Source organism: Elgaria multicarinata, chromosome 1 (assembly GCF_023053635.1).
Source record: "Elgaria multicarinata webbii isolate HBS135686 ecotype San Diego chromosome 1, rElgMul1.1.pri, whole genome shotgun sequence".
NCBI classification, from domain to species: Eukaryota; Metazoa; Chordata; class Lepidosauria; order Squamata; family Anguidae; genus Elgaria; species Elgaria multicarinata.
The window spans coordinates 75,760,911-75,775,582 of record NC_086171.1 but is presented as its reverse complement, the minus strand read 5'-3'; the positions used below and the strand labels follow the sequence as shown (position 1 = coordinate 75,775,582).

The 14,672-nt window shown below is 40.5% G+C and overlaps 1 protein-coding gene across 1 annotated transcript in view; it reads left to right on the top strand.

Moving 5' to 3' along the window:
- ABCA13 (ATP binding cassette subfamily A member 13) overlaps positions 1-14,672 on the top strand; it is a 331,836-nt gene that overhangs the window by 178,173 nt on the left and 138,991 nt on the right. The window contains exons 43-44 of the mRNA XM_063124168.1: positions 10,651-10,897; positions 12,513-12,596. Of these exons, the coding sequence (XP_062980238.1) occupies positions 10,651-10,897; positions 12,513-12,596 (331 nt within the window). The remainder of the gene's footprint in view (positions 1-10,650; positions 10,898-12,512; positions 12,597-14,672) is intronic.

Sequence of the window (14,672 nt, the reverse complement as noted above, 5' to 3'; positions counted from 1 at the left end):
GAAGCCAGGTGGATTCTGAGATTCAGTACAGACCCTCCCTTCAGACTTAAGGAGTCTCTTGATCTTGCGGTACTGCTTTGCAAAACAGCTGTTTCTAATTACTTCCTGTGCATTCCTGGCATCGTTTCTTGGCGCTAACAGAGCATAGGGGACTGGGGGTTATGAAGTAGATGATATACCTTACACTGCGTCAAGCAAGTATTTTTATTTGCATATATGTGAATGGTTAGAAATAGCTTCTATGTTTTGAGCTGCTCACTTTTAATATGTTATTCTTTTATAACTTTTTAGAATTTTATGTGTTGATGTACACTGGTAAGATTTATGTGATATTAGGGGTGTGCTCTGCTCCATTATGGATCCCTGGATCCGAAGCGGAGCGGCCCGATCTGGACTGTCGAAGCCCGGTTCCGGAGCGGAGCGGGGGAAGTCCGGATCGGCCTGAAGTGGTTCGGAATGGTCCAAAGTGATTCGGACTATTCCGAAACTTTGGAGCCAGGTAAGTGGGGAGGGGAGCTTACCTGGCTCCCCCGTCTGTTGCCGCTGCAGTCTGTGCGGTGACTGTGGAGCCAGGTAAGTGGGGGAAGGGGACTTACCTGGGTCACTGTGGTCTGGGCAGTGGCTTCAACTGTGGCCCAGGCCTAAGGCTGGAAACAGGCCTGTTTCTGGCCTTAGGCCTGGGCCACAGTTGAAGCCGCTGCCTGGACCGTGACGGAGCCAGGTAAGTGGGGGAGGTGAGAGGGGGGAGGGGGGCTTACCTGGCTCTGCTGCCACTGCAGTCTGTGCAGCAATGGTGGTGGAGCCAGGTAAGGGGGTCAGGGGCTCGGGTAGGGGGTGCACAGCCCTATGTGATATACAATGATAATCATTCACATATATATATATATATATATATATATATATATATATATATATATATATATATGATTACTCTGAGGAAGGACCTAGGGGTCCAAAATGTATCAGATTTGATTTATTGTATTAAAAAACATTCTTTGTTCTACCCCTTTAGCTTTTTAAAAAATCCTTATTCAGCCATGAAGCTATCATTGGCTGTTTTCAACCACCATGGTTTTATGGGGGTTTATGGGGTTTACCCTTAAAGGTGGTTTAACAATAATTTTAAATGAATAAATTTGAATAAAGAAAGAAATGAGAGACTGAACCTAGCCTACCCCTGCACTTGCATGCTCCCTCACTCTTTTCTTCCAGTCCATTTGCAAGGAAATTGGAAGCTTCTGCTTCCATTTTAGATAGGGTGACCATATTTGGGAAACCAAAAAAGAGGACACCTAGTGTGTGTGTGGGGAAGCAGTTTTCTGAGTCCTGCAGAAATTACGTTATTCCCCCGCCACCTTAAAGAACCCGATTGGAGTGGAGGAGGGGAAAGGATTTCATTCTGCACCACCACCATCCACTCCAATTGGGGCCTTTTCTATAATGTCCACGAATGACCCACTTTCCCCTTTAAGACCTCAATTGGAGCTCCGGGTGGGGGAATGATGTGCCTCAAGAAAGCATGTCATTCCCTCCTGCCATGCTAATGGCAGCCTTAAAGGGGAAGGTGTGTCATTCCAGGACATTATTGAAAATTATAGAAAATCCCCCCTGACACCATGGAAAGAACAAAAACCAGGACAAATCCGGGGAAATCCTGACAGTTGGTCACCCTATTTTAGATTAACTGTAGTTTAGCATATCATCAGAACCTTAAATTGTGGTTAATCTTAGTGATAGTTCAGATTAACCATGATTTGATAGGTTTTGCCAAATGCTAAACTGTGGTTAATCTAAAATGGAACTGAAAGCTTCCAATCTTCTCTTTGCTGGATGAAGAGAGGTGAAGGAAGGGTGTGCAAACATCTGGGAATGGGGAGACATGGGGAGGCTTGGCTTGTTCTCATCACAATAAACCATGGTTTATCATGGCATCCAAACTTAGCCACTGGATGATCTCGGGCCATCCATGAGAGCTTCTCTAAACGAGTAATTTATAGCACACTTGTGATTGACCACTTGCAGAAGTTTGCGGATTCATTTCACAACATCGTCAGCATCCAGGGGCCCTCTTGTGCTATGCCCTGGAATATCTGGGTTTTTTGCAGGTTTAAAAAACCCAGAGATAATGTGGGAAGTTGCACCATCTCCCAACTTGTAATCTTGGCATTGTGCTATAATTATCCTATCAGATGACACTGTCTCAGTAAAGTCAATTGAGTACTTCCTGCTCCATGACTGCCCATGTACTGCCGCTGATCACATCCAAGAAAGAAAGTGGATGCAGTTAGCCATGGTAAGGTAGCACATTTTTAAAATATATATAGGGAAGTCCTATGTCTAATGTACCACATGTACCATTGTTGTGATGATAAAATGGAGAGCGGTTGTATGCTCTATTGAGCTTCTTTGAAGAAGGGTGGTATATAAATGCAATACATAGCCAATTTATCTGTTATCCCGCTTTATTTTCTAGTGGGTTTTAAAAAAACTTTTCATGATATTTTTGGCCACAGTTAACAGATGGTTCACTATTTCTGAGTGAATCTTTTAAATTCTCTAACACATGTATTGAAGCTCTGATCCTGTGCACAGTCACTTGGGAGCAAACTGTACTGTTTACATACTAGGACTTACTTTCAAGTAACCATGCATAACTATGAGAGAAAGATCAGAGCTCAAGAATAGCCTGCTTCAGTATTCATGGGTCCATTTTGTTCTCTAGTCTATAGGGGTAGTTCAAGGAAGAGAACAGAGCAAATGCAAATAGGGAATGGTGAGGAATTCATTTGAGTTTATTTCTAGCAGAATTTATCCAATTCACACCTTGCAGAACTGAATGGAATCTGACGTCTGTAAATTTCAGAGCTGACAATGCAATTCAAGCAACAAAAAGACTGTTTGAAAGATGTGCATGAAAAGTGTGCACAAAACAGAGTTTAATCAATGGGGAAAATAGGCGTGCATTTCAAAAATGCACAGAACTGATGTGTAAGTTTGGAAAAATGTGCACAAAAATATACACAAACCTTTCTGCCAAAAAAAAAAAAAAAAAAAAACAAATTCGCAATCTGATACAGACAGGAGTCAGACGAGCTTTGAAATGGAAAATGGAGAACCTCCCAGGATTTGAGTTTTGCTGATTCACACATCCCCAGATGCAGGGTAGAATGGAGGAACTAATGTGCTCCCTGAAACAAGTCTCTTCTCAAAGACACTCTGGCTGTGTATGTTGACTTTCAGGAATTCTGGATGAAATGGCAATAAAATACAAAATATGTGAAATACACGCATCATCCCATTGCTTTTTCCTTCTACAACCAACACTGGGAGCGTTATTTAAACCACACCTTAATTAAAATTGGGTGAAGCCTCTGGGAGCTGGAAACAAGCGTCTGGAGAACTGAACCTCCCATTGATTGCTAGTTGGCCACCCCTGTTACTATATCATTCCTGTGATAATTAAAAACATCCTTCCAAAGCTCATTAAAGCTAGAACAAGATCTCACCTCCTCCAACATTTATCTGACAGTTTTATATATTCTTAATCATTACTGCGGTCAGATACCATCATGAAAATATGATATAAAAAATCCTCTTATTTTTCATAGAAGATTTTTTTTAAAAAAAAATCATTTAGGCCAGGGGTGGGATGATGGACTAATAACATTACTTAACAAACTCGTAGATAATAAATTATTTGAACCGTTTAAATGAATCAGAATTTTCTTAGATTATGTCAGTTGTAGCAAGTACTGTGCTTTCGTTTGGGCATTGCATGTCTAGAAATTTCAAATTTTAGGTATTTACAAGCTAAATGTACTTTTATGAGCTAAATATATTTATGAGCTAAATGTAGTTTTACTGTACTAAAAGTTGCCAGCATGCTCTTAAGTTGAGAAAATATTCCCCTTTGCAATAAAATATGATGTTGTTCTTGTTAGGCTGCCTTACTCCTACTGAATGAAACAGCATTCACAACAACAACAACAACAACAACAACAACAACAACAACAACAACAACAATTTATTTCTTACCCATCTCTCCCTCTGGATTGAGGCAAGGAACAACATGGAATACAAAAATATAAAATACATAAAACTAATTAAAAACATAAAACCAAAACATTATTAAAATCTTAAAATCTTTTAAGACATTGTAAAATTCAACTGGGTAGGCCTGCCATAAGAGATCCATCTTTATAGCTTTTTTAAATTCAGAAAGACTATTAAGCTGGCAGATCTCTCCTGGCAGGCCATTACACAATCTGGGAGTGGCAGAAGAGAAGGTCCTCTGGGTAATGGTTGTCAGCCAAGTTTCGGCTGACTGAAGTAAATTCTTCCCAGAGGACCTGAGTGTGCAGGGCAGATTGTACGGGAGAAGGTGATCCCGCAGGTAACGTGGACCCAAACTATGTAGGGTTTATTAAAACATGCTATCCCTTGCAAAATGTTCTGTGTATTCTCTCTACAGGCTTTGGTACTGGGTATATCAGCAAAGTTCTTTAATGTTTAGGACAAAGCATTGACACTTCTTCTCTTTTGATAATTTCTTAGTAATTGCTTCAAGAGTGATCACCTGTTCAGGAAGCATCGCCCTGTCTTTGAATTCACTACATTTGCCCTCAGTTAAGTCAGTGAAAAAAAATCTGTTTGGCTAGGTAGGGATGCCATTGCAATTCACTATATGGTCCTGGTTGGCTAAGGTCACCATGTGACCAATTCATTGTGACATCATTGGGTTTATACTACTTGACTCCTGGTAGCTGGGGGCACCCATTTGAGTAACGCAAAAGGGACAATGATGCTCTGCCCAGCAGAAAAAGGTCCCCATACAGGAAAAGCCAGGAGAAACCATGAAGTTGAACATGAAGAAAGGTGAATATTCTCAACTTTAAAACATTATTGTGGATGATTTCATCCTCCCAAATAGCATATTTTTGCTCAAAAATGGAAATCTTCAACTTTCTGTTGAAAGCAGAAATATGTTGTAATACCAGCCTAGTTTATTAGATTAAGGTAATTATGGCACCTCCAATACACTGACATCAATTTTCAGCAGTCACAGGGTTAAGGATATGCCAATCACAAAGTGGGCAAAAGCCCCGGATACAACCGATTTCCATTAATTTGGCTAATTTGTTTTTGAACCCTGCAGTTGGGTTCCAATATATCCCTTGACACTTAACATACTTGGTAATTTTGGGCACTACCGTATTTCTTCGATTCTAAGACACACTTTCTCCCCCATATATCTAAAAATGGGGTGCGTCTTAGAATCGCGGATACGTTTATTATTTCTCAGAATCAAAGCTTTTTTTCTGTTGGTGGTACTGAAATTAGTGTGCGTCTTACAATCGATGGCATCTTAGAATCGAAGAAATATGGTTTCTAACCAAATTTAAACAGTTTTAAACCCCATTTATTTCAGTGGTAGAGAATTAATTGTATGCTTACTCTTCCACTGAAATCAGTGGGACTTAGAATGTTTATATTTGGCTGGATCATGTTTAATTCACAACTTTCATCCAAGGTGTGGGATATCGTCCTCTTTCTCTTTAAAATCTTAATTATAAGTTTAATATTGTGAAAATAGATTTTATTTAATATAAATTTAAATTTGGTTATGGAAAATAATTTAACTACTAGATTTATTTTATTTGTATGGTATCTTGTTTAGTTGAAAAGGCTACTTTTCAAGAAAAGAAATACATAGTTTTTTACAAAGTTCCGTAAGCAAAAGGAAAGAAGAATCATGGGTCCCTGCTTCCAAGGGACTTACCACTTACTGTAAGGCTGCAATCCTATACACACTTATCTGGGAGTAAGTCCTATTGAATTTCATGGCACTTTCCCCAGTAGACAAACATAGAATTGCACTGTAAATTGCAATCTTAAAAATAAAATAGTGAGTAATACCTACCAGCAGTAATTCCTTGAATTAACAAAACGTTATCATATTCATTTCCAAGACGATAATGAAAAACTGGGAGGAATTATAAAGTAGAATTTAATTCTCGATATAATTGCATTTCTTACACATAATTACAGTCATAACTCAAGCAAGACAACTTCTAACAATTGGGTCAGATTTTTTTTTTTAAATTTTATCAGCTAAACTATTCATGTAAAGATTTCTATGGTCATTTAGTGCAAAAAAGAAAAAGAAAAGAAAAAAGGGTGCAATCCTATACATGCTTAGAAAGAAAAAGTCATACAGCATACAGCATTCCCCAACCAGGCTGGCTGTGAAATGCTGGGAGTTGTAGGACTTTATTTCTCTAAATATGCCTAGGTTTGCACTCTAACTGTGTGCATGGCTGGAGTGTCCTTTTTTTCTTTTAAGTGACTTTATAAAGTCCTAAAGAAATTATGTGTAGTTGCAAGAATAAATGGAATGCTGTATGTTATTAACATTTACTGAATGTTAACATTTATTGGTAGTTCTTAAGAGTTTAGTAAATAATTCTTTCATTCAACATTTTAAGAAGTATGGAGGGTAATGCCAGAAAATTCTGGCATTTGCCAGTAGTTAAAACACATTTGGGGTGCTGAACACTCAACCACAAAGACTCACACGTGAAATATAAGATAGCCAGTAATTGAGTACCTTGGATAAGTATAATTTTAATTTCCACCAGTTGGCATTTACCATGCCAGGGGTGAAAATGTCAGATAAAAGCTTCATAGGACTGTATCCAATGGGGTGCCTATGCCTCTGTTGGTTCTCTTGTGCCTTGCAGATTCTGTTGCGCAAGTGATGGGTCCTGATGATTCTGTTATGTGAGTAGGACTCACTGCTTGTGCAACAGAGATTTAGCACTTCCCAGAGGAAGCCCTGAAATGCTCGTTTCTTGACTGGGGCACCCTAGTGGAGCTCCCTTATGTGAGCTCTGTCGATCTGCCCCAATCCAGAAACAAGCATTTTTGCTCATTTCTGGTTGCTCCAGAAGTTCTAAATCTTCATTCTGCAAGTGGTGGGGGCTGCTTACAGACAGAAATACTGGGGTGTAAGAGAATTGCCAGAGGCATAAGCACCCTGTTTCTAAGATTTCCTACTCAGTGTCCAAAAATCTTAATAATGAGCAGTATCTGTCAACAAAACATTGACAAAGTTCCATATACAAATTTCCATACAGGCACACACACACACACACACATTTGCACATGCACACACAATATTAAATATTTGGGACATTGTCTTGGAGAGACTCCAGAGAATCTGGGTAGCAACAGAGTATCCAGTGCTGAACTTGTGACTTTCACAGCCAGTAGTGCCTACAGGTGTCTTTTAACACACATTCTATCACACCTACCTCGATGTGTATGGTAATACAGGGCCTTTGACCATTGATTTTGCTGCTGATAGCTCCTATTTTGTTCTCATGTATTGATTTTTACTGTTATTTATTAGGACTTTAAACATGATTTATTTTATTTGACGTTTTTTATTCTTTTAAATTGTGTATCAATGCAACGTTTTTATGAATAGCAGTACTGCAGCAATCAACTCTTTGGTTGATACGGAACCTTTTTTTCAATGGATATTTTACTCCCATTGCTGGATGAGCATCCATGCCATACAGCCCCAGATGCTTAAAAAGCCTTATGTAAAGAGTCTGTTTTCAGTTTGCCAAGTGTTCCCAAATTTGCTGTGGATATACGGAGAGCAAATTTTATTTCTAATTAATAGGGATGGATGAACCTGTCAATCTTGATTTTGCTCAGGTTCTTAGCTTGCCAAGGCCAAGGCCATGCTCTCCTGGTTGTTGCCCTTTTCTTTTAAGGCCACATGAAAATCTATAAACATTTTCATACATTTTTTTTTAAAAAAACACACCTCATTTTTTTTAATGCATTTCCCCAAATGGTTGCAGTTTTGTGCACATTGTTTCAAATGAACAAATGAGGACCTTGTAAATCAATTGCCAAACTGTATTAATATTAGAAATTCATACAATTGTGAAGGCTCCTCCTGGGTATTTATGCGTTTTTTCAAATGGACATATTTTCCAAGTGACTCAGGCCTTATCCTGGGATTGTCCCGGGGTCATCCCTGTTCATGTAAATGACACACAGGATATCCCGGGAGCAGGCAGGGATGACCCCGGGACAACCCCGCGATAAACCTTAGGTCTAGCTAAGGCCTCAGAGGGGGTGGAGAGAGCAGGGATGGAGAAGAGGTGAAGGAACTTTGCGATTGACAACTTTGGCTTCCAATCACACTGAATGAGTTTACCAAGGCTCTTCAGTCACAGTGCTATGAGGGAAGGAAGGTGAAGGAATACCACATAGGTCTGATCCAGTTTTCATTGCCCTGTATTAGTTCTCCCTCCCAGGAGCAGGCAAGTTAAGTGAGCTTTGGCAAAGGCTGTGGTGGTCCTTTTAGGCTTGTGGGTTGATTCTGAAGTTTTCTGAATCCATTTCCAAACCTTTCCTCAGTCCTTTTCTAAATCCTTTCATATCCTACAGTCCATTTTCCTTGGTATTTTATGCTTCCTCCTTTTCTTTTCTTTTTTTGCTGCTGTTTGAATCTGTCTTGACTGTTAATTGTAGTTTGTTAGTTTAGTTATAGTTAAGGCCATTTCCCTTATCTCCTCCCCAACTCCACCAAATTTTGACTCTAGTTGAATAGGTTTGATTTTGATTTAAGTTGAATGTTCTTTGTTTTGATCTCTATGTGTCTAGGTGGGTGTCGTGTTTCTCAAAACCTTCTGCCTTCTTGGGAGACAATAACGAGACCTGCCAAGTAATCCACAAAGGTTTATTCAAGCAATAAACATCTCTTCCCACCTGAAGAGAGTCTAATCTCTAGGAACTTTCCCCTAGGGAAAACTATGCAAACTAAGTGAGACAATTGTCCTTTCAAGAAGAATGGAAAGCCCTTTCCCAAGATGCGTTAACTTTAGAGAGACTAGTTCTTTTCTTTCTCTTTTCTTTTTGGCACCCAACGTTCTGAGGCAGCTTCTGATGGGATGCAAGCTGGGCTGACTTTCTCTCACCTTCCTTTAGCTCCTCCCATTTTAGTCTGCGGTGTACTCTCAGATCGGCTAACCTCTCCATGCTCTCTCCCTCAGAAGGTGTTGGCTTCCCACTGACTGTGTATTATTTGCCCTTGATGAGATAAGCTCTGGAGAGGGTTCATTCCCAGCTGATGAAGAGCCTGTGAGAGCTTTCTCCCCCACTGGTACAGGCTGGCCTGTTTCTGGCACCAACTCCTCTACTTCAGAGTCTGATTCTGATTGATCACCTGAAACACCTTCTTCCAACCCAGGGAGAGCAGGGCTAGAGATGACAGTGGGAGATATTGACGTCCTTTTGCTTCTGTCACATTCCTACATTTACCCCATTTGCTATAACTGCCTAGCCAATGACCCGATCATTCTTCCCTAAGGGCATTTTTAAGATGTTAACTAATTTTACCACAAATTGCCTTTCAAATACCCAATAGATAAAACCCCAAAATTGGAAACGCTACTCTTGCACAATATCCCCTGCAGCTATTGTTCTGAAATTTTACAGAATTTTTTAGGGGCACCACTACAAACTATGCATGGAAATTTTCCACCTGGCTACAGGAGGGAGCAAATCCATTTTTAGTGCCCCTCCCCAAATCAATTTTAAGGCCCTGGTACCTCAAAACAGTGTCATTCTGTAATTTGGGACAGTTTGTCCCTACAGGCACTTTTAGGAAGTATGTTATTTTCATGCAATTTGCCCCCCAGCTACCCACAAACCTAAGGCAATAAGCAAATCCCTTTTTGGAAACACCCAAACCAAAAAGGCTGGTCTTGCACAAAACAAAACCTGCTGCTAAATTCTGAAAATTCTCATGCTTCATCTTTTCAAAATTCTCAACAATGCCTGCAGATTTCACCTGTATTTCCCCCCCCAAATAAAAATAAAAATCTCTGCAGTTCCATATATATGTCCTGCTTCAGCTCCTTACAGCTTATATCATTCCGTAGAAGTGTATGAGTGGGAGCCTGTGGCTGGGATGTGAGGGTATGCTACAACTTTTTGTTGCAGCTCCTTGTACTTTTGCTGCTTCTTATGGACATCACTCCCAACATGTGGACTAACCATAACAATTATGAAGGGTTGCAGACAAGCTGGAGCGTGTTCAGAGGAGGGCAACAAGGATGATCAGGGATCTGGAAACAAAGCCCTATGAGGAGAGAATGAAAGAACTGGGCATGTTTAGCCTGGAAAAGAGAAGGTTGAGGGGAGACATGATAGCACTCTTCAAATACTTAAAAGGTTGTCACACAGAGGAGGGCCAGGATCTCTTCTCGATCCTCCCAGAGTGCAGGACATGGAACAATGGGCTCAAGTTACAGGAAGCCAGATTCCAGCTGGACATCAGGAAAAGCTTCCTGACTGTTAGAGCAGTGCGACAATAGAACCAGTTACCTAGGGAGGTTGTGGGCTCTCCCACACTAGAGGCATTCAGGAGGCAGCTGGACAAACATCAGTCAGGGATGAGGAGCTTTAAGGTGGATTCCTGCATTGAGCAGGGGGTTGGACTTGGTGGTCTTATAGGCCCCTTCCAACTCTTCTATGATTCTATGGGGAGCAGCCCTGAAGGTCCTTTGTACCAGCAACAATTTGCTTTCCTAAAGAGTTTTCTTTGTCTGCTTTGTCACACAACAGGTAATTCTCCCATGGAGGTCTCAGTCATTCACGGAGGAAGGCTTGTTCTCGCCCAGATTGCTGCCCTTCTAATGAAGCGCCTTCATCACACCAGGCGAGACTGGCGGGGAACTCTGTCAAATATTCTACTACCTGTCATCTTTGTTGCCATGGCAATGGCCTTGTTTACCGTGAAGCCATTGGCTATTGATTATCCTTCACTTAAGCTTACTCCGGGACTTTATGACAATGTCGAATCCTTTTTTAGGTAAAAAAGCTCATTCATCATCATCAATAGCACAGGGACAGGATCATTTATTTTTTCAAAAGTGTCTTCATCTTTTTAATTTAAGGAGTTATCCCTCTAAGCAGGATAATCATGGCTCAGCTATACAAAGGCAGGCAGGAACCAAAAAGATAAAATTAAAAAATCTATACAGCTGCTTCTACCATCTGAGGCCATTTTCTTTTTAAACAAGATGATTTTCACTTTTATGGAGGCTGTGGATGTAATTGGTGACTTTTGGTGCAATCTACCAAGTGCAATATGCATAATTTATTAGAACTTTTAGAAGGTTTAAAGCATTACACATACATACATTCTCTTGCTGTAAACCTTACAACATTTTTGTAAATTATATCAGTAGTTATTAGCCCTTTGATAATGTCCTAGAGCAAATTAGATGTGTTGGAAAGGAACAGCAGCCTGGTTTGCACAGCATGGCCAGGTCTTTGTTGATTATTTAACCCACAATGAGCCACGATGCATGCCAGGTGTGTGCTGCCACTGTTTGCAATATGGAACCCCCAGTCGGACTGATTAGGGCTTGTACCATGTTGTGTAAACCCGGTCATTGTGGATTATTCAAGAGATATACAACCCTTGCATAACCCTCAATAAATAGTAGGGTTATGTCAAATAATGCACGATGACTGGGTTCACACAATATGGTGCAACCCTCTATTGCCCTGATCGGTCACTACATATTCAAAATGGTAGCCGCACATGTGCTGCGGTGTATCATGGGTTAAATAACCCACAGTGAGCTGGCTGTGTTGTGCAAACCAGCTCAATATCTAAAAAGGACCCTTCACACAGAGTTGTGATATTGACATATATGGAAGCAGATCCCATGCTATTGGGGATCTGTATGAAGTCTAATTAAAGTGGTGGGTTTTCCCTTCATGATTGCCACGTCCCCAAATTTCCTTAACTTGGAAGCCACATCTAATACATCTGTATCTTTCCATAGCTCTGGAACACAATTCTAGCTGCTAAAAGTAAACAGTATGCAAAGTTCTTGTTTACTTTCTTCACAGAGCCATGGATTTTGCTTAACAGAAATGTTTCTCCAATTATTCTTAATAACTGTTTCTGGGAAAGCTTGATGTTCGGATAGCCCCAGCGTATATGTACCAAAGTCCCTTGCATTTTCAACCACCTTTCAGCATTTATTCTGTCCAGATCCCAGTGGACGTTTTAGCATCCAGTCTGGCATAATGCCATCTTGATCTGATTATGCAAAAGGATTCTCTCAGTCTATTAGAAGGGAAGAAGAAAATCCTTAAATCTAAATAACATTCCAACCACAGCCACTAATATCTCCAGTCTGTCCCCCCTGCTATTTTACACATGTCCTGGCTCATCAATTAGTCTTATGGGAGGACTAGTTTAAGGAGGGGATGGAGGGCGCAGGTTCGCCTCCTTCCTCCCACCCAAGTGGACTGCCAGAAAGTCTCCTTGCTATACTCTCTCTACATGTTGCTATTGCTTCTCGATTGTCAACGAGGGCGGGGAGCATTTGATGCACCTCAGGCTGGATTTGGCCCTGGGTCCTCCTGTTGTTCATCTCTGTCTTGTTTCTTTTCATAACCCTTCACAGCAGCGAAGATGATGACCTTCCCCGTCTCCTGTTGCGGTATTTTACAGATGAGGATGACTTGTGCATGCATTCAAGTCATGGCATGTAAGTAGGAGCCATGCAACTTGAAAGTGTTGCATTGCAGGAATGCAGCCCAGAATTTCCTTTAAAAGTTGTTGTTGTTGCTTGGGTTTTTTTTCCTTTTTTTTTTTTTTTTTTTAGAAATAGTAAATTACTAATTTAGCAAAGGAGATTGCAAAGGGGGGGGAGGGAGGAAGATAAACAGTAATTACAACTTACATTTTATGCTTCGCAACATTTTATGTTAGTATGCTAATTATTAGCCATTAATCAAATTGCTATTAGCAATTAGGTGGCTGCTTAAGCATATTCTTTATTGCTTGTCAAGAGCTGCTTCATGCTTTGCTTGGAAAAATATAAAGTTAAAAGAATATATATCTTTATTACTCCCCGCCATAGATGGATAGATAGATAGATATAGGATCATATTGACTTCTGTAAATATTTCCTGCTTTGTCTTAAATCTAGGGATAGATAAAACATCTTTTTGCTTCAAATCCTTTGAAAAACAAATACCAGAACCAACATTTTACATATGTAAGAAATGGAGGGAGTTTGTAATTCCTAAATTCTTGGGGTTGGATCCAGATTCATGCTGGATCAATTGTGCTGACAGAAGTGGATTTCCCTGCCCCCTCCTCCACAAGGCAGCCTTGAAGCCCCTTGAAAATGCTATGCAGGAAGTCAGAAGACCCTGCTGAATGGGGTGAGCTGTGGTAGTGGCGGTGAAGGGGCTCCCCCAAAATAGGGCGTGAGGACCACGTGCGAGCAGAGCTCTTCCTCTTGCAGAAAGCGGATCCTGGATCTATCCCTTGACATTCTGAATGATATTTCCTCTGATGACTTACCAAAGCAGCTTGGAAATCTCCTACCAATGAAGTTACTGCATAATGAAAAGTAGAAACTTAGGATAGAATTTACAAAAAGAGAAAGAGAGAGAAAAGTCAGATTCGAAAGGGTTGAGAAACAAGTTAGAGTTAAGTTTCCATTTTATTATAACCATTGCTTAGTCTAATCTTAAATTTGGTTTGCCCTGAATGTGGAGGTTGTTTTTAAAAAACAAATTTACATGATAATTCATACATATTTTATATGCATTTCTACTAGTATGCTCATTTTTGTATGCATCTGTTCCAAATACACACATTTTGCAAGTAATTTCCCCCGTATAATGCATTTTTAATGTTGTCTTGAGGAATATACACATTATCTGTATGCACTTTTCCCTAATATACACATTATCTATATCTACTTTTCCCAAATATATGTTATTTGGGTGCACTTTCCCCTAAATTGCACATTATTTGGGTGCACTTTCGCCCAATACACACAATTTTGTGTGTGCATTCTTTATCGGAAAACTCCATTACAAGATGTGGGGAAGTGCAAATTTCCAAGGATAACTGCGTTTAGATTTGTGTATTGATTAAAAAGAGCAAAATTAGGTAAGTTTGCAGTAAACTGACAACACAATAGTCAACGGTGGGGTAATGATCAACTTGACAGTTGTTTATCTAGGGGGTCCTCCCCACACAACATGATAATAACCAACTCTGGTGTGGATTAGGATCAGCACAGAGTTGATTATTAATCCATGCTGAGTAGACTTACCCATCCCCTCCTCTTCCCTCCTCAGTCCTTCCACTAGTATCCCATCAGCCATTGCTTCCAAAAATCTATCCTGCCAGCTGGACTAGAGTGGCAGCCACCGCTTTGACTGTTCTTGCCTTGTGATGCTGTGGCTGATGAAATAACAAACGGTGGCTAAGGAAATAACCAATGGTGCCCTCCACACAACATAGAATCATAGAATAGTAGAGTTGGAAGGGGCCTACATGGCCATCGAGTCCAACCCCCTGCTCAATGCAGGAATCCACCCTAAAGCATCCCTGACAGATGGTTGTCCAGCTGCCTCTTGAAGGCCTCTAGGGTGGGAGAGCCCACAACCTCACCAGGCAACTGATTCCATTGTCGTACTGCTCTAACAGTCAGGAAGTTTTTCCTGACATCCAGCTGGAATCTGGCTTCCTTTAACATGAGCCCGTTATTCCATGTCCTGCACTCTGGGACGATTGAGAAGAGATCCTGGCCCTCCTCTGT